The following is a 19745-nucleotide window of genomic DNA, read 5'->3' on the forward strand; positions in this document are numbered from 1 at the left end:
TCTCTTACTAAGGCTCTTCTCCCCCGATTGCTCAGTTTGGCCAGATGACCAGCTCTTGGAAGAGTCCTGGTTGTGCCAAACTTCTTCCATTTGAGAATTATGGAGGCCACTGTACTCTTGGGAACCTTCAGTGCAGCAGAAATTTGTTATAGCCTTCCCCAGATCTGTGCCTTGCAATAATCCTGTCTCTGAGCTCTGCAGGCAGTTCCTCTGACCACGTGGCTTTTGCTCTGATACAGTATGCATTGTCAGCTGTGAGGCCTTCTATAGAGAGGTCTGTGCCTTTCCAAATCATATCCAATCAATTTAATTTACCACAGGTGGACTCCAATCAAGGTGAACAAACAGCTCAGCAATGATCAAGAGAAATGGGAGGCACCTGAGCTAAATTTCAAGTGTTGTTGCAAAGGGTCTGAATACTTATGTACTTGTCATATTTCAGTTTTTTCCTTTTTAATAAATCTACAGACATTTCTAAAATTCTGTTTTCACTTTGTCATTATGGGATACTGAGTGTAGATTAATGAGAAAAAAATGAATTTGAATGATTGTAGTATCAGGCTGCAACATAACAAAAATGAAAAAAGTGGTCTGAATACTTTCTGAATGCACTGTAGCTCTTAACCAAATACAAACTATGCTTAATAAAACTAATCACTGTTCAGATTGTTGTATATAAATTTATTAGTTTTCAGGATGGGACAGGTATGAATGATAGATGGTTTCTTGCAAAATTCTAATACTGCTGTCGCTTTATAGATCAAATAGTGACTGGATGACAAATCAGGCTGTTTTGTTTATCCTGTTTTTCAGCACTTTTATCTACAAAATGTTATCTGGTTCTTACTGAAAAAAACAATCTGGTTAATCTGCTACTCCCAAGGCCATCAGAGAGTTCTCCTAGAGGTGTAACATTTACCTACTTGCATTTTCATGGCTATTCCCAGCAATCCAGATGGACATTTTCAAGGTTTGTAAGCAGGACAGATATTGTCATCTGCAATAACTTAAATTCTTTTCCTTTCTCCAAATATTTAAGATCTTCCAGAAATGGGTTCTAGATTATGATTTTATAAAACAAGAGCATGGAGCATGCACAAAAGTGTTTTGCATGATTGTTCCAGAGCTATTGAAATTCCAGGTATCAGAGTTTTAGCTAATATAAATTCTCATTTTATTTAAGCTACCTTTCGGAGGCCTCTGGTAGGTGAAATACTGAAATATTATTTTCTTCTAATTGCAAAAGATAAACCCATTGCAGCTTAATGTTGCATGGCCAATTGGCTAACTGGTTTTTCAGGGTTATTCTAATACATCAGCATGTATCTGCTGAACTGAATTATGAAAACAAAATTATGCAAAACACTGCTGAGCCAAGTTCAGCCTATTCTGCAGTTACACAGGGCGACATATTGGCCAGTCTCTGCCATCCCCAATGTTGCAAACTAACAAATACATACAATGACCAGTATGTTTCTAGAAATGATTTTACTAGTTTTGTTGCCATTTAATTTGGTAAAAGGTATCTGCTATTTTCCTGAAGATTGCTCAGTGACTGCCCTGCCATCTAAAAATTCTGAAAGCAGCAGAGTTAAAAATCTCTAACACCCATCCTGTCTACTTATTGAGGAACACTGAATTCTGCAGGAGTTATTTTGGATCACAGCATCAGGTAGAAAAATGACAGAATGAAGAGGCTATTTCTCTCAAAGTTCTGACAGAAAATGTGATCTACAATTGCACTGATGCCTTTCTTAGGATTAACTAAAGTGACACAAAAGGCCATTCATCCTTTTAAGCTCTTTAACAGCCCACAGTAATTGCTACAAAAAAATGGTAGACAAGGAAGAAGTCGGTCAGTCCAATTTAACCCAGGAGTTCTGTAGATCTTGTGTCTTCTGAATCCTGTTTTTTGTAAGATACTGCCTGGTTACAAGTTCTAGAGAACTTAAAAGCTTGCATAGTCGCACTATTTTGTGTTATTTTGTCATAAAGGTCTCACCTAGCTGTGAATTTTGGTTTTTTTAGCCCATGGGCCCTCATGGCTGATTGCTTTCTCTGTGTAAAAGGGCTGTACAGTAGTCATTCTAGGCTACAAGTCCTCTCTCTTTTAAGCTGTGGAGTTAATTATTCACACCATTACATTAGACTACTGTAACTTGGAGAATGAGTTGACTGTTGTAACATGGGCTGGTGTTTTAGAATACAAGACAGACTGACCATGAAAAGTTGTATCCAACCTAAAAGCAAACGGCACCACATATGATAGCAAAAGTTACGTCTAATAGAGCGTAATAGTGCCAGAAGGTCGGTATCAAACCTATCCATGTCCATTCAGAAGGAAGCCCGTTGCGTTCCTTGGATTATGTAAACTGTATAGGAGGACTGCAGTTCGTCCCTAAAGTAGGCTCTGGGCCCGAAAGCGTCTCGTTATGAAGACCGCATTCCCTGGAAAGGCCTCCACCGTCGACGGAAGCGAAGCTCTGCAGCGCCCTTGCCGCCCTCCCCCGCCCTCCAAGTTGCTAGGATGGAGGGTGCACGTAAGCGCGCGCCGTCACTAGGACTCGCGGCCGCCCCTCGACGCTGCGAAGCGGGAGCGCGCCTCTCTTGCTTCAGCAATATGTAGGTTGCTTTTCCCATCCAGCCTTGGTGGTCGCCAGCGAGTTTCTCTTCGTTCAGCTGGACAAGGCAGCGAGCAAGAAGCGAGGCCGGGGCTGTCAGGCAGAACTAACTCCCGTCAGCGCGCGCGCTTCACCTCGGCACCATTCCCTCCGCTGACCCTGCCTTCTCTCTGCGAGGCGCGCTCCGCGTTGCTGAAGGCGCAGGCTGGTTTCTTCACTCTCGCGGAGCGTCCCTGGTGCAATAAACTTTTATCGCCCAGGGAATCGCTGAAAGAGAAGAGAAGAGAAGGCAGCTCGGAAGGTCTTGCCAGTGCTCCGAGGATGGAAGCGGCCGCGTACGGAGCCGGCAAAGCTGGAGGCGCCTTTGACCCTCAGACCTTCATCCGGCAACCTCACACGATCCTCCGGATAGTTTCTTGGGTAAGGCGGCGCTGCCGGAGGCCATCGGGTTTTTCATCTCGAGGGCTAGCCCAGCGCGTTCAAAGCCACCTGAACGCTTGGACATTCTCTTCCAAATGTGGCGTAGGTGGGAACGGTTCGGGTGCAAATATAAGCAAGCCTGGCCTGAAGATTTAAGAGGGAGCCGCGCGAGCAGGAGCCATTGACATTAGGTGGGCTTTAAGCCATGTCCTTTCTCGTGTGGGCGGGCGCGAAGCGCATTATGGAGGCGATTAGAGATGCCCGGTGTGGCTGGCTTGGATTGCAAATGCCACGGACTAGCTTGATCGCCTTCCTCTTGAGGAGCCTGTAGGGCGAAAACAAGTTCCGGGGCTTGGGCGAGCAGCAGAGTAAGACGGCGCTTGATGACCTCTAAGATGGGAGGGACGCGGGATCACCCCGCAACTCGGGCCGCTGCCTCCCTTTCTGTTTTCCGTCGTTCCGGCGGTGCAGCCCCTAGCAAGAGTTGTTGCGGCTGGGTGCAATGTTTGTAAACGGCTGCGTATGCGGACCCAGCCAGCAAGCGGTATGAAGGATGCAAAATAGCACAGTGGTCCGGTCCCCCTCTTCTTTCCATTGCCTAGAAATTGGCCTTAATGATTTTGTATTTGGGAAAGAAAATGGCAGAACTTTTGAACATTGGGATCTGTCCTTTGCCTCTCTCAAAAACTTTTTTAAAGAGATGATTCAACTGGTTTCCCTACCCTTCAAACTGGCACCGCTATTAATTTTGATCAAAACAAGGACAACAGACAAGTTTTAGGTAAGAAGGAGCTGTCCTGCAGACAAAGAAAGTTGGAGTGGGGAATTAAGAGAGAGTGTACTGGTCTAAGACTGTAATAAATTATGAACTGAACTGAAGTAAGAGAGATGGTGAATCTTCTGTCCTCTGTGAGCCCCACCCTCAATTTTTTAATTTCCTTTTTTAATTTCTTTTTCAACATTTGCAAGGAGGATTAGGGATAAAGAACTGAGCCAGTTTGGGCTAGTGGTTAAGGAACCGGGCTAGAAGCCAGGAGGCTGTGAATTCTAGTCCTGCCTTAGGCATGAAAGCTGACTGGGTGGCTTTGGGCCAGTCACTCCCTCTTAGCCCACAACTACGACATCAGGCTCAGGCGACAAGCTGGTCGGTTAATTCCTGTCACAACATATGGAGAAAAAAGCAGACCCTGCACATGTGGGAAAAACCCTAGGAAAAAAAATGGGGATAAGGAAGTGAGGGGAAAGGTATGAGGGGTGGAAATGTGTGTAATTCTCATCTTGTGACACTTTGCCATGGCTGCCTATGCGCCTGTAGTGTTTGCAAGGTCATTTAGATAGGATTGCAAACTGCAAACAGAAACCTAGAGAAAGCATTGTCTCCTGTGGGTGTCACAAAGAGAGAAAAGGAGGACACAGTGAAATGGAAGAAATCACAGAAATGGGATGGCTTCCTCCCCCAACTGATCAAGGAAGGCAGACTGGGGTGAGGTTGACACAGATATGGCATAGGGCCTGGATAACTGAGAGACCTCTTACCTCCAATTGTTTCTGCCCGCCCAGGGCATTCCAGCACAGTGTGTGCGCTCCAGGTCCTCTCCATTAAGCATTGCCATCTTGTGGGATCTAGGATGCATGCTTTCTCTGTTGCAGCCCCCACCCTCTGGAACAGCATCCCTCCAGAGAGAAGGATGGCACCCTCCCTCTAGGGTTCCAGAAAGCCTTGAAAACCTGGCTCTGGATCCAGGCCTGGGGTTGATGTTTGTCATTCTTTAATGGCCCCTGTTTTGTTTTGTGGGTTTTGTTAACAGAATATTCTGTTGATTTAATATTTCTCACTCTTTTTATGTTTTTTAGTTTTGTACAATGCTCAGAGTCCACTGGAGTTGGGCGGCCAATAAATTTAAACAAATAAAATAAATAAATATATGGTAAGCATATATGTACTTGTCATCCATTCAGATCTTCAGGAGGAAGCCAAAACAGTAGGAACATAAGTCTGTTTTCCTGACTAGTCCATTCATCCCTTATGGGAGTTTTCCCATCTTTTCCTAGAGATAACAAGGACTGAACCTGGGGCTTCTTGTCTGCAAAGCCTCTCCTCTGCTATTGATTATGAGCCATAGCTTAAGGATGCAGCAGCTAAAAAGGCCAGTGCAGTCTTGGGCTGCATTAACGTTAGCATTGCATCCACATCACAAGAGATAGTGGTTTCTGTACTCTGAACTGATTAGACTGGACTTGGAATATTGTGTCCAGTTCTGGGTGCTGCAGTTTAAAAGGGCCATGGAAAAGCTGGAGCAGATTCAGAGGACTGAAGGGTCTTTAAGTTCCAAACAAGAAGACTAGGGGTAGAAGCTTGTCATGTGCAAGAGTGGGTAGACTGTATTCTGTTGAACAGAGGATCAAGGAGCAATAATTGGACATTAAAAGAAAAACAATTCATGCTGAACATTAGGAGAAATGTATTATTATAAGAACTGTTAAGCAATGGAACAGTTTGCCCCAAAAAGTAGTAAAGTCTTCCTCATGGAAAGTTTTCAAGCAGGGTTTGGATGGCTATCTGCCATTAATCATTTGGTGGTTTCCTTCTCCAACTATGGGGTTGGACTAGATGACCTATAAGGTCCTTTCCAACTGATGCATTCAACAATGTTTATTTTTTAGAAAATTACTTACTCTAATAAGCTAGTGTTTGCCATTCATTTTCCCACAAGGCTTTCCTGTGCTTCCTGTTTGCACATGAATGTGGGAAGTATTGGAAGAAAGGGGAGGGGAGGGATTATGAATGAAAGACTGTTGAAATCCTAGCAGGTTTCTATAGAAAATTAATGTGGCCAGTAGAAATACAGTATGTCTATCCAGGGATATTTTACAATACAGCATGTTTACAGTTCTTATTAGAAGGTGGAAGGCAGTTGACTCACAGCTGCCACTGAAATTCAACATAAAGTGATAGGAAAAATGTTTTGTTGCATGAATGCTTGAAACCTGCATGAGGCAAAGTGACAGACAACCCGGGTGACAACACAGCAGTGGTCAATTATGACTGACACAATATGTCCTGAGATAGATGTTTCTGTTCTTGAGAATCTAGGACAGAACATTCTCTGATTTAAAGCTGTAACCATTTCATTACTGCAGGGCTTCACTAAGTCAAGGAGAAGAGTTTCTGCAGAATGTTGCTTTCTCTTTCAGAGTGCCACTTGCCGACTTTCTTCATGAAATAAACTCTCAGTTGCAGAAAGATGCTTAGCATCCTTTTTAAATTTTCCCCTTGGATGTGACCTTTTCCCCCAGAGTCATTAATGGCATATTGTACCTTGACCTTGGAAATGACTTTGATAGGTCTCTATTTCTTGCTCTAGTAGTGTTGGCTTGATAAATGAGTTGCAGAATAGCAATAACATTTTCAGACCATCCTCTACATGTTTATCTGGGATGAAGTCCTCCTGAGTTCAGTGGGCTTATCCGAATCACATGCTTATAGGACAGACATTTCATAAATTGGAGCACAAGCTTAGAGGAACAAATCAGAGAAATGGCTACTGAAACACAACCTTTTTCCTTCTTGTTTAGATTTTCTCTTCTCCTTTACGGTAACACAATCCTTCTCCTATCCCCTTTAGCTACCATGCTATTGGTCACAAATTTACAATCAGTGCAAATATAAGCATCACAAGTCTTAGTAAGTTTAATGCAACTTGCTTCCAAGCAGATCTGTATAGGATTGTATCCTCCCATTTTACAACTGTATCAATACTATGAAAAATTACTGATGTACTTAACATTGCATTGCCAAAAAAAAGGTCACAGCTATCCATTCAGAACTGTTGAACAAATGAAGTGCAAAATATTACTCCTATTATATTTTTAGAATTGTATTACAGTGGTGGCCTACATAGAACTTGTATCCTATGTACGGTCTCTAGAGTTTGCAGATTCTTTTATATATTTCCCTGCATTGCTAGTGTAAGTGAACTAAAGCATTTAAAATTAATGAATGCTGAGAATGAGTTTATTTATAACAGGGTACAAAAATGTAGCCTGAAACCATATGCAATCAACCAGCATCCCTTTTATGCCCCCAAAGTCCAACAGAGTGATGGGAGCCAAATATTTGGTTTCCCTTTTGCCTTTGTGGTAGCTTTGGGGGGAGCTGGGGAGGGATTACCTCTTTAATCTTTCAGAAAAATATATCCTAATATTCTTTTATAATAAATAGACTTGGGCTAAATGTAGGAAGCAAGAGAAGACAATCTTGGTTGGTTCAAAGTACTCCGTTTTCCAGTTTTCCACTACCTTGAATACAATTATTGTAGTAACAAGTAGACAGAGCATGAAAATGTTAAGTCTGATGATGATTAAAAACCAGCTTATAATATGTAGGCCATTAAGATGATGGACTTTCAACTAAAATGTATTAACCTGAACTAAACTGACAACACATTTATCGCCGGGCTTCTTTGGAGACCCATATACCAATACTTAAATTCAAGAATGCCTTTTCTGTGATGTTGGAGTTTTGCTAATTATTTAGTGGTGAAACGCACAGAAGTCCCATAGGAATAACGTTGTGCTAAATTAAGTAGCTAAAAACATCATTGATTTCGATAAGATCACTTTAGGTGTGTTTAGTAATCATAACTAGGACCAGACAGCAAAATATATAATACAGTGATATTCTCTGCAAAATTGCCAGCTTTATTCATTGTGTGAAAAAGTTTAAATGTGGATTTTTGCTCTGCAAGCTACATAGGAACTGGCCAGACTAATGTTATAGTTGATTAGCAGTTTCTGTCTCTGCAGATGCAGTATCAGACGCAGTTAGGCTGTAAACAGGAAGCAAAAATAGATTTAGCCTTTGTCGAAGAGGTATGATTTATAAGTTACTTTGTGACTTGTAGTCCAATTGAAAGCCATGTTTAGAAGCCCTGTTGAATTTAGTGGCTCTTCCAAGCATGTATATGGTGAGATGCCATTCGCTATTCATGAGGTTTATAGCTACATCCTAGACACTGAGCAGAAACATTAATACTTACCTGCATATAGACCATGGAGATTTCCTCAGCCCCTCCTGACTTGTTTTAAAGCTGTGCCTTGGAGAGCTGTGGGGCCGAGACAATGAATAGAAGTCTCTGGGAAAATGTCGCAAATATATGAGAAACTGGGAAGATCCTAGGAGGCAAAGTGTATCCTATGCTTCAAGAACTCTGAATGGCTTAAGGAATTAGTAAAATGTTTTTAGCTAGAAATCTCCATTAAGGTTTTAGGTTTAATTTGGCTGAATATGCTTAGTCTGCTTCATTGACTCTGATATTTTGATTATGACTCAATATATATATATTTATCTCGGAAAGCCCAGTATATGTGTGAGTGTTCTATCACTTGGATTCTATGGGCAACAAAGCTTTCTTGATCATTAGCAGTTCAGTGCCATCTTAGGTTTTGCTCAGGATCTTCAAATTTTAAGCTTTTTTGGTGCATTCCCTCCCCCCCTCCCCAGGATCTGGAGATACTGCCTATACTTTAGCAGTTCTATAGTTCTATGAGTTTTATCCCTGAATGTTTTGCAGCTTCACTCCTTAAATCTCCAGAAGAATATTGGTATTCTTTAGAATTAACTTTGGGTGGTTTTTAATAACCTAATAAAGCAGGAACAGCCTAGTCATATGCTCTAAAAGCTGTAAGGCCAGGGGCTGGAGCTACAAAATGTTGTTGTTGTTGTTTCCCTGCAAATACGGGAAAGCACCCAGGTTGTGAGATCCCTGTCTGTCCCACATGCTGGGGTTGGGGAAAAGGGTGTCAGGTAAAGGGACCCTCCCAGACAGATAGGTGATGGCAACACGAATTACCCACAAAGTGTACCATAGGAGGAAGGGAGGTCCAGTGGGAGGCAGGGGGGTAATTCCAGAGGACGTCAGGGAGAGGAAGTGGAGATTTCCAACCTTTCTCCCTATGGGCACAGTCCTGTGCTGCTACAGTATGCTTCAGCTCTTATTTTTAAATTAGTGGTACACATGTAAAGAGATGCTGTAAAAGATAAAACTCTAGTATTGTTCATATTTTTAGGGGAAAGCAAAGCTTCTTTTCTATTATTTCGGATAAATTTGAGCACTGGGATTATATTTAGGCTGTCACCTCAGCTGAACATGTGAACCATCTGAACAATTTTTGTACACAATCACTATTTTTTTTTCATTCTTAATCCTTGAAACAGGACAACAGTGGCTATATTTTGGGAAATGACAGTCCCATTTTCCAGGCCGTCAATCTATTTAGGTAGGTCTGGAATGCAGTATACGGCCTGGATGCTTTGAGAGATGCATTAGATGTGTCTGTGGCATATTCTGGTTTCCTAGATTCCCTGGAGAATTGTTCACTCAGCTAACATCTTCCATTTAAAATGAGCAAACTTCTGAAGTGTGTATCTGTACTTTAGAGTAAATTGTTCAAGAAAGCAAGTGCCAAAGACTGTAGGGCTGTGCAATGCTTTGGAAGTTCTTTAGAAATGGCACTTTCAGGGATGAAGGAAAGTGAATGTAGCACTCATCTGCATCTTTTTGAAGCAGCGTTATCATCTAGTTCTTCTGTCTGCCCTCTGCAAATGCCATGTAATCCCAGGGAAAACGTCACTGTTTTAAAGAGTTCCAAGCAGGTGCTACATTCATGCTTCTGCATACTCTGAAGTACCTTTTTGGAATCAATTCCCAAGTGTTGCAAAGCCATACAAAATAATTCTCCCTAGATTGCCTGGATAACTATTAGTTAAATGCAAGATAAACTGGGAAGAGGGTAGAATTGCCTTCGCTGTAATTGACAGTCTTCCTGTGGACTAAAATTCAAAAAGGATACTTCTGTGCATGTTTATTTCTATATATGTTTTCTATTGGAAACTAGCACTGTTCAAAACTGCTAACAAAAATAATTAAAAACTATTAAAATTCATAACATTCCTCTAAATCCAAGATTAGTATATACATTTAAAACAGTACGTACTTACCAGAGAAAATGGCCATTTGGTGGGAAGAAAGGGAATATGTTCCAAAAATTCGCCTTGATAGCATTTCTGCCAGTAGAAATTCCTTTTCAACACCTTGTGGAGTGAAGAAATTCAACTGATTATTGGCACACTAAAGCAGAGAGAGAAATGTTTCTCTCCTTATTGCCAAAAAAAAGTTTACATGTCAAATAAATGCCTGTCATGGAGCTGTGAAGACAAAGGAGTGTATTGGGGTGGGGAGGTTGGCACCTGCCATTACCCGCCATCCTTACTCTGTGCAAACCATAGCCCTCTCTATCATGCATACACTGTACATTTTATGAAAGCACTTTCCTTGAGAACTCTTATTCCTTCCATCCATTTAAAAGTTCTTGGATAGGAACTGGGGCATATGAGTAGGAAAATGAGTAGCAGGAAAAAGCCTGGTGATTACCTGATTATTAAAAATGTAGAAGGAAGTTCTGTTTCTCAAAGATTTGCAGAGCAGGATTTCTTAGAATCAGGGAGTAGGAAGGGGCTGTTTAAGCTGCCAAGTTCAACCCCCTGCTCAGTTGCAGGAATCCATATTAAAGCCTGAACACATCCAGTAAAGGGGAATTCACCTCTTCTCTGGATAATTGGTTCTCTTTCTGTTAGGAAGGTTTTTCAATGTTCAGTTTGAATCTGCCTTCCTGCCACTTTGACTCTGTGTCCTGCATTCTGAAATGAGAAAGAATAAGTCCTAACCTCCTGAGTTACATCCTTTCAGATATTTTAAGAGTGCTTTCATATGCCCACCTCATTTGGCTTTTCTCAAGGTTAAACAGCCGAATCCCTTCAAGTTCCCTTCAAGGGGCTTGGCTTCTAGTCCTCTGACCATGTACATTGCTCTTTTGTGAATCTTTTCCAGTCTCTCTATATTGGTGTTTCTCAACCTTGGCCACTGTAAGATGTGTGGACTTCAACTCCCAGAATTCCCCAGCCAGCCATGGTTGAGAAACACTGCCCTTTTAAAAGTGTAGTTCCCAGAACCAGGCAGAATGCACAAATGGAATCTGATCAATGCAGACTAGAGTAGAACGAATACTTCTTCTGATTTGGAAATTATACTTCTATTGATGCGAGCTAAAATTGCATTTGTCTGTTTCCAGTCACTTTACACTGCTTGCTCATACTCGGTTTGCAAGTTACTATTTTAAAATATTTTTTTTACGCACTGTTACGTATACATGTATCTCCTATACCTGCATATTGATTGCTTTGGATTTTATCTTCTGGAATATAAATTATCCTACCCAATTTTGAATAATCTGCAAATTTGATAAGCATTCCATCCACCTCTTATCCAAATCATTTACGCTGGTCTATGACCATAATAAAGATCTGATTGATTGATTGATTGATATCCAAATCATTAAATGAAAATGTTGAAATGTAGAGGTAGAGGATTGCACAAGAGAAGGTCCTCTCCTGTATAAGAGATAGGCGAGCTTCTGGTAGCAGGGGGTAATCTTCAAAACAGTAGGTCAGGCAAGGCTGATACCTTGGTTCAGCCTTAAGTTGTCAGCAGCAACATCTTAAATTGAGCCAAATAGGCAAATGGCAACTAGTAAAGACCTCTTACTGCAAGTATCGTATGATTCCCGTACTTTGTACTGGTTAGCAGTTTAGCTGTCATGGTTTGCACCAATTGCAATTTCTGATACTCTTCAGGGCAGTCCCAGGTTAAGTTAATTGCAGTAGTCAAGCCATGATATAAGCAAGGCATGGATGAAGCCTACTTCTTACCTAAAAGCATTTAAATATATGTGAAATGTCCAAGCTATACAGACAAATAATATAGAGGGATCAATTTTCAGGCAAATAAGCATGCACTGGATTCATTTTCAGGAATTGCAGAGAAAGCATTTCTGAAGGAAAACAAATGAGAATTGCACGTGGCATGAAGCTGGAATGCCAAGGAAGACTCGAGTTGGCAGCAGTCCTGTGAAATATAAATATACACACACAGTGATATTAGAGTGAAAAGTGTCCACATTCTCTCTGTGCTGCAAATATGATTCATCTTGACCTTCCTAGGTAGCAGTTCTGGGTATAGTTATCTAGGGGTTAGCCCATTGTGAATAGGATTTATGTATTTCTGAATGGGCACGTAGAAGGTTGGTTTTATTAAACTGAGAGCAGCATAGGATATTCTAAGCATTTGTGAAGAATGGGTTTTATGAATAGGTATCATATGAAAAATGACTCAAAATAAATTGTGTTCCATTTGAATAACCACATCACACTGAAAAGGGTGGGGTCGCAAATCCAAATGGAAAGAGATTACTTCAGGTATAACAAATGGCAACACAGTAGTGGTCTCAGTAAGTGTCAGGTACAGTATTTGGAGCATCAGTAAAACAACTGAAGTTTTCCATAACATCTTTTGGAAGACCCTAGAACTTTTCAGATGTGCTGAGACTTCTCTCTTTCTCACAATCCTAGAAGTTCCCTATCCTAGGAGAGGTGTGTGTTTGTGTGTGTGTGATGGTGTGTCATGATCATCTTTCTTTGGGGTAAATATGATAAATGCTCACAATGTGGAAGCGTTGGGTTAGGTCCAGTTTTCATTCGTAGATCCACTGAAACAACTGGAGCTTAAGGATACTGTAGTCATATCTAAGTAAAATCTGCTGATTTTCAGTTGGTCTGTTTTAAATATGGCTGAATCTGCATTCAGAGAGCCATAGGTTTGGAAGGTATGGGCTATGTTGTCCAGCCCCTTGCTGCTCAGCACAAGAATCCTGATTATGATGGAGATCTGATTAGCAAATTCTACTTGAATCTCATTTCATTTGAATAAGAGCACAAGAAAACTTGATTATTCAATAAGAACCTCTGAAGGTACTCTACCCTGTCTGGAGCCCTCCAGATGTTTTTGCTTGGAATTATGGGAGTGGTCCTCAAATGTAAGGAAAAATATCTGTTTTATTCTGTCTGAGATAGTTATAAATCTGGTGAGGAATATGATGTGACTGAATAACTGAAAGATGGTTTAGCAGCATTTCTGAGAGGGGAAGGATTCATAATGAGTAAAGGGTTGGAAATAAAAGGAGGTCAAAGCACAGTAGGTGTTTTCAAAAAATAAGTGATATGCTGGTCAAGGAGAATAGCAGCTTTCATTCTGTGGTGCTCAAGAGGCATTTGGGGGCTGAACTGCAAGTGCATCACATGATACTTAGAGGAGCTTAATAGACCACTGGAAATGGGTATCATGCTGCAGGCATCACATGGCAGTCAAGAGATCTATTGTGTAAGCTATCTGGTCAATTTACTTTGCAACACTGGGGATAAGGAAGATGAGGGTAGTCTTTGATTACTGACTGACTTTGTGAAGAAAGTATCTAGGGAAGGTTTGTAAATCAAGGGAGTTCTGGGCAGGGCCGCAACTGCGGGGGGAGCAAGCGGGGCATGTGCCCCGGGCGCCACGCTGGAGGGGTGCCAAAATGAGCGCTGGGGAGGCACCAAAATGGGTGCAGAATCCATGTTTGCCCTGGGTGACACAGACCCTAGTTGCGACCCTGGTTCTGGGAAAGATTTCTTAGTGTTTAATCCAATGTAGATCAGGTCTCTGTGCCTCCCCTTCCCTCTGATTGTTTCTTCATCTTCTTAGAAATGCTTTGCTACAGCCATGTTTTATTTATTTATTTATTTATTTTCTATCCCGCCTTTATTATTTTTATAAATAACTCAAGGCGGGGAACATACCTAATACTCCTTCCTCCTCGTCTTTTCCCCACAACAACAACCCTGTGAGGTGAGTTGGGCTGAGAGAGAGAGTGACTGGCCCAAGGTCTCCCTTGTCTGTCCCTTTGTATGTATAAATAGAAATAACCTGAAACATTGCAAAACAGTTGACAATTCAGATTTTTATGCTACCAATATCCATCTTTGTGCTATAGAATTCGTTTCAGATGGAAATGTAATCAGGTCCTGGAGTTTAAGAAATGGTCCTAAATAATGGCACATGCTGATAAGTACTTAGTCTTGAAATTTTTCAGAAGCTTCCTAATCAAGCTTTAACTGAGATTGTTTTCTTCTACAGCTAATAGGGCTTTTTATTGTCCCTGCAATATAACATGTTAAACTTCTTGTAGAATTATTAGTAAGACTTTAGTATGGCAGCGGTTCAAAAGAAAAAGTATACTGATGTTTTTAATGGTTGCTCTATGACTAGAGATTGTCTAATGCAGTGTTTTTCAACTTTGGCAACTTTAAGATGTGTGAACTTCAACTCCCAGAGTTCCCCAACCAGCATGCTTGAAAAACACTGCTTTAATGGCTTGTAAAGAAACACAATATTTTTTGTTTAATCCATCTAAGGATAGTTAAGAAGTCATATGGTGGATGCACATACTGTACACTGGGATTAAATTTTAAAATGATTACTTTGGTTTTCAGATATGTTTCCAAGGACAATTCAAGTGTCAAGGGTCTTAAGCTTTTTTCTTACACTAGTCTGCTTGACTACTTTTTTTCAGAGGCTGTCTTTGGACCTTTCAAAAGTTAGGAGATGGCATTTTAACTACAGATGCTCCAGTTTTAGAACTCTGCTCCCTGAGAGATTTGCCTGGAGTGGAGCCTTTTTCTCCCAACACTAAGCAAATACTTCTTAAAATTATTATTCATTCAGACCTTTCATAGCATACTTCTATCCCTGTTTATTGGCAAGTAACCTCCATTAATTCAAGGAATTCATTCCCAAATAAGTGGATGAAGGCTTGGAACTTTAGCTGCTGTGCATTCAAGAACTATTTTAAGTCTAACTCATATTGCGGTTGTGTTTTTGTCTTTTAAATATCTTTTTAAAAATATCGTCACTTTAAAAAGTGTATCTTGGTTTTTATACAATAATGGTTACTTTTAAAATATTTTAAATAAAAGTAATAAAGGAATTATAAATGGATGGAATACTGTTGGTTATGCTAAACAGTTCTATAAACTGCCATACACCATTTGTGGGATGACCCTTGTTCAAGGTGCTCACTGTAGTGTATAAAACATTACACGGCATAGGCCAAATGGTCTGCAAGACCACCCTGTTCTTGTACAGTTTGCCTTGCAATCTTAGGTCCTTAATGGGTCATGTTTTGCAGATCTCAGCACAAGTATGTTTAATATCTACAGGAATTTTGCTTTTTCTGTGGCAGATCGCATGCTGTGGAATTAATTATAGTAGGAGTTAAAGCTGGTTCTCTCGGTATGCAATTTAGGAGAGGGTTTAAAACATACTTTTTTTTACAGTTTTAGAGGCTAAAGGTTTTTTTGCATTTTGTTTTTAATGCTGTTTTACATTTTTAAATGGTTTTAAAATGTATTTGTTTAGAAAAATTATATGGCCACCTATCTTGAATGCATAACTCTGCGTGGCTCACAACAAACCACAAAAATACATTTAAAAACCTCGTAAAGTATAATACATCAACTGAGGCACCGTAATACTCTGCCAATGCAGCTATACCTATGTTGTATGTTATTGATGTATTCCTGGAAGCCACCTTGACCTATCAGAATGGGCAGTATTTTTTTTTTTAAAAGCGAATTAATAAATATGCACATAAACATCTGATTAAAGTAGAGATAGGTGATTGGGGATGATGATTCATTTTTGAACACATTTGATTCCACTTGGGAAGAAAAATTAAGGAAACCATCAATGCAGAATTTAGACAAGGTGTGAAATGTATACTCACTTTCAAAAGGGAAATATTTGCACTTCCTGATTAATACAATTCCAGCCCACATGAACAACTATAAGATGTTTGGAAAATGATCAGGCTTTCGAAACTTGCTGCCCTTCAGATGTGCTGTTTGGTAGGTCTATGTGTGAGGTTACGTTGTGCAGCAAATAGAGAATTTCTGAAGTCTGAATGGAGTTTCCTTATATTTTGGAAACATATTCCCCCCTTCCTGGTGACCTCTGGCTTTATTTTGCTATATCAATATGTTTACAGTGGTATTCATTTTAATACACACAGTTGTGTTTACAGCATGAAAAACTACTGTGATAGAGAAGGGGAGAGGGAAATCAGCAGGTGGTAGGTGAAGAAATTCCCTGAATCATTCTGAAGAACGGATTTGATGATCTCTACCTTGAGCCTGTTCTTACTTTGTGAACATCTAGCTGTTACATAAATGTTATGTAGCCATAATAAATAACATTTACAAAAATAGTGGAAAAGATAAAGAAGTCTGAAGAAATTTTAATAGAGAATGAAACAAAAGTATAATTGAATGAGTAAATGAAAAGTGGAGAATACTGATGATTGAAAATTATTACTGAATATTATTGATGTATTTTTTCTTGATTTGAGAAAAATAAGAAATAAAAAAGATGCACGAAAGCCTAAATGGATGGATATGTTATGATGATATAAATTACTAGATCTGGAGATCTCACTGCTGCTTTCTGATACATCTTTCAGCCAAATATTTAGCTGAAATTGAAAACAAAAAAGAGAAAGATCTTGGAGGTTTCTAGAACATTGCATGAAGATACCTGAGGAACTAGCTATGCTGAAGGCACACTTAGCCTTAAGCTACATTCCAAATTCTCTTTCACTGATATGCATGGGATTTAGAAATGGTTATACTGTCTGAAGCAACAATGGGTTTACTGTTGGAAGACCAAAGGGCCAGGTTGGGGACAGATTATCCTGGAATGGAAAAGGTCTGTTGATGTTGGCTGTCAACACCAACTTGATGGTTCATAATCAGCCCTCCTCATGTGAATTTTGTATTTGTATAATGAGTCCTCTTAACTCTTTTCTTACCTTTTTGTATCCAGCTTTTTTCCATTGTTGTGTTTGGCTGCATTGTGAATGAAGGCTTTGTCAACAATCCAAACACATCAGAAGAGTACTGCATCTACAATCACAACCAGAATGCCTGCAACTATGGTATCACAGTGGGAGTCCTTGCATTCCTCATCTGCCTTCTTTACTTAGCCCTAGATGTCTACTTCCCACAGATTAGCAGTGTCAAAGATCGCAAGAAAGCTGTGCTTTCTGACATTGGCGTATCTGGTGAGTTTCTAGTGAATGTATATGGGTTTCTATAGGGACAGTGTGTATGCCTGTTGGTGAATATGGATCCAGTCTTATATCTATATACATCGTAGGAATAGCTTTTTAATAATCACAGATGGAGTTGTGTGCTGCATTGGAATCTGCTTTATTAAATGAATTGATCACCTATTGAAATTAAAAATATATTTTTTGTTCACTTGCATCGTCTTGATTACCTTTTCTCCTACTTCTATGATTTCTTAGTTTTACCACTTTAATTCTTCTTAATGTTTTTAAATTAACACAGTTTCTTGCCAAATTAATTAGCTGTAAATGAGATGCCTTTGCTGTAATGGAGGATGACTGTCATGCAGAGTTTTCTCTGTCTGTGGAGAATCTCCATGCAAATGAGGACTCTGGAAAATGAGGAAGCTCAGTTGGTGGAATTACATGGTTACAGAGGCTTTCTTTAGAGCCATCTAGAAATGCACAAATAAAAGTAGCCAGGAAGATTTCCTGGCACCGCCACTACTTTTTTAAAAAAGAAAAATTATTCCTAGAAATGCCCTGTTGAGGGGGAGAGCTGTTGGATATAATGGAGAAAAGGAACACCAACTTTCAGAAACTTTATGTATAGTATTGTGATATGCTAGCTTTACAGCTAGTCAGTCTTTCTAATTATTGATTAACTTCCACCAAATAAATATTAATCCTAAAACAAGCTAATTCTAAATTAAACTAAAAATTTTCAAGATGCCACTGCTATTTGCTTTGGCTCTAAACGACACAGTAAGACGCAAAATCTTTTCTACTTCTTACGAAACTGAAGGCCAAATTAAAAGGAAGTGGGGCTGGCTTATGCAGGCTGTAATCAGCCTAGGAGAGTTCTCTGTCCATACAGGGAATATTCTGCCAGAATACCAGCCAGGAGCTTGAACTAGCAGCATCCATGGGTGGATTGGTTTCAAAACAGGCAAGATGGTGGCAGGGTCGCAACTAGGGTCTGTGTCAGCTGGGGCAAACATGGATTCCGTGCCCATTTTGGTGCCCTCCCAGCACTCATTTTGCCCCCCCCCGTGCTCATTTTGGCACCCCCCCAGCACGGCGCCTGGGGCACATGCCCTGGTTGCCCCCCCCTAGTTGTGGCCCTGGATGGTGACACAGAATCACGATCCAAGGCCTGCCCTGGAGATACTACTGCTTGAACTATTAAAAAATTTAAAACAACCTCTTGATTTATGCTTCCCTTTAATTGGTCTCATTATTACTTATTCTACTCAGCTATCTCAGGTCTGGTTCCAGTGCAAATTGATATATAAACCTTAATGTAGTCACAACTGATTTAAGTCTCATTGATTTCAGTATATCTCCTTTATCCTTGAATTAAGCCCTCTTTCTTAAAAACATCTTTTTTCATAGGATACTGATTTGTCGTTGCTGTTGTTCTGAGCATCATAATTTGTTACTGCTGTCTTTCTAACACTAGTACCACTAGTAATTGTCTCCAATTGTTTCTGCCTGTTCAGTATGCTTGGGCATAGTGGGCACACTGTGCCCTCCCCCCATTAAATGTTGTTATCTTGCGGGACCAAGGAGGTGTGGACAGCATCCCTCCAGAGATACATACAGCCCCAACTCTTCAAGCATTTCCGAAGTATCTTAAAACCTGGCTCTGTTCCCAGGCCTGGAGTTAGGCTGTTTGTGGAGCCCCTATTAATTTTTTGGGAGTGTGACTAGGTATGTTTCATTATGTTCATCATGTTTCATTAAGTTATTTATCTTTAAATATTGAAAGCTACCAACAATATTTTTGGAGCTGGGCAGCCTCAAAATCCAATAAATAAATAAATAAATAAATAAATCTGGCAAGACAACAATTGTCCAGTGGACAGGGTTATTCAGTAAATTGTTTTTCACAATTGTGGGATTCAAATGTCAGTTTTATAGCTGAGAAGTGATTCCGTACTGATTCCCCTTTCAAGGAAGCTTTCTCTGAAAATGTTCAAGCATGATCTGTTGCAGCATAACGTAACACCGTGCAGCCTTCCTCACCCAGATCTCTTCAGATGTGTGGAGATTGGTCTTGCTGAGAACCCTGGAAGCTGGCACCCTTGCACATCTGAGAAAAATGGCCTTGTGCTTTCAGAGAAAGCAAAGGGCATTACTAGAACAGGGGGCATCCATTCGCTTCCATCAATAGTGCAGATTATTTTCGTGGCCATCCTTAGAGAGAGCCATCGATTTGTCCTTAAGATGGTGTTATTTGGCTATAAATGTACTGAAGTATAACATCTAGATGCAGCTTTCTTGCTGTTAATGATGGCAAGATAGACAAGAACAGCCAGGGAAATATTTGCCAAACAGCTGCTCATTTTTGTTTTGTTTTGCTTTGCTTTGCTTCTTTTATGTTAGCAAATTCTATATTGGAGCTAGCTAACTTACTGGCATGGAAATGCTACATAAATATTGAGGTGCAGGAAAGGATAATGGAAGGAAGGAAATACATTTTAGGGTTATTACTCCAATTCTCCTAGCCACACTTACTTATAAGCACAACCTAGTAATTAAAAAGCTGTGTTACAAGCCAGTCAGATTCCACTTTAAATCTTAGTTCTGCTGTTGACTCAGAATGAGGCCATAGCCACATTGTTCTCTCCCACCCTCACCCCGTCTAAA

The 19745-nt window shown here is 40.3% G+C and overlaps 1 protein-coding gene across 2 annotated transcripts in view; it reads left to right on the forward strand.

Annotated features, from left to right (window-relative positions):
* Positions 1–2411: 2411 nt before the first annotated feature.
* Positions 2412–19745, forward strand: part of SYNGR1 (synaptogyrin 1) — a 31075-nt gene continuing 13741 nt past the window's right edge. The window contains exons 1-2 of one of the 2 annotated variants that reach the window (XM_063309544.1): positions 2412–3041; positions 16850–17087. In XM_063309544.1, the coding sequence (XP_063165614.1) occupies positions 2943–3041; positions 16850–17087 (337 nt within the window). In that variant the 5' untranslated portion in view covers positions 2412–2942. The remainder of the gene's footprint in view (positions 3042–16849; positions 17088–19745) is intronic. The other variant, XM_063309543.1, reaches the window with a different exon arrangement.

The sequence above is a fragment of the Candoia aspera genome, chromosome 7 (genome assembly GCF_035149785.1).
Source record: "Candoia aspera isolate rCanAsp1 chromosome 7, rCanAsp1.hap2, whole genome shotgun sequence".
Lineage (NCBI taxonomy): Eukaryota > Metazoa > Chordata > Lepidosauria > Squamata > Boidae > Candoia > Candoia aspera.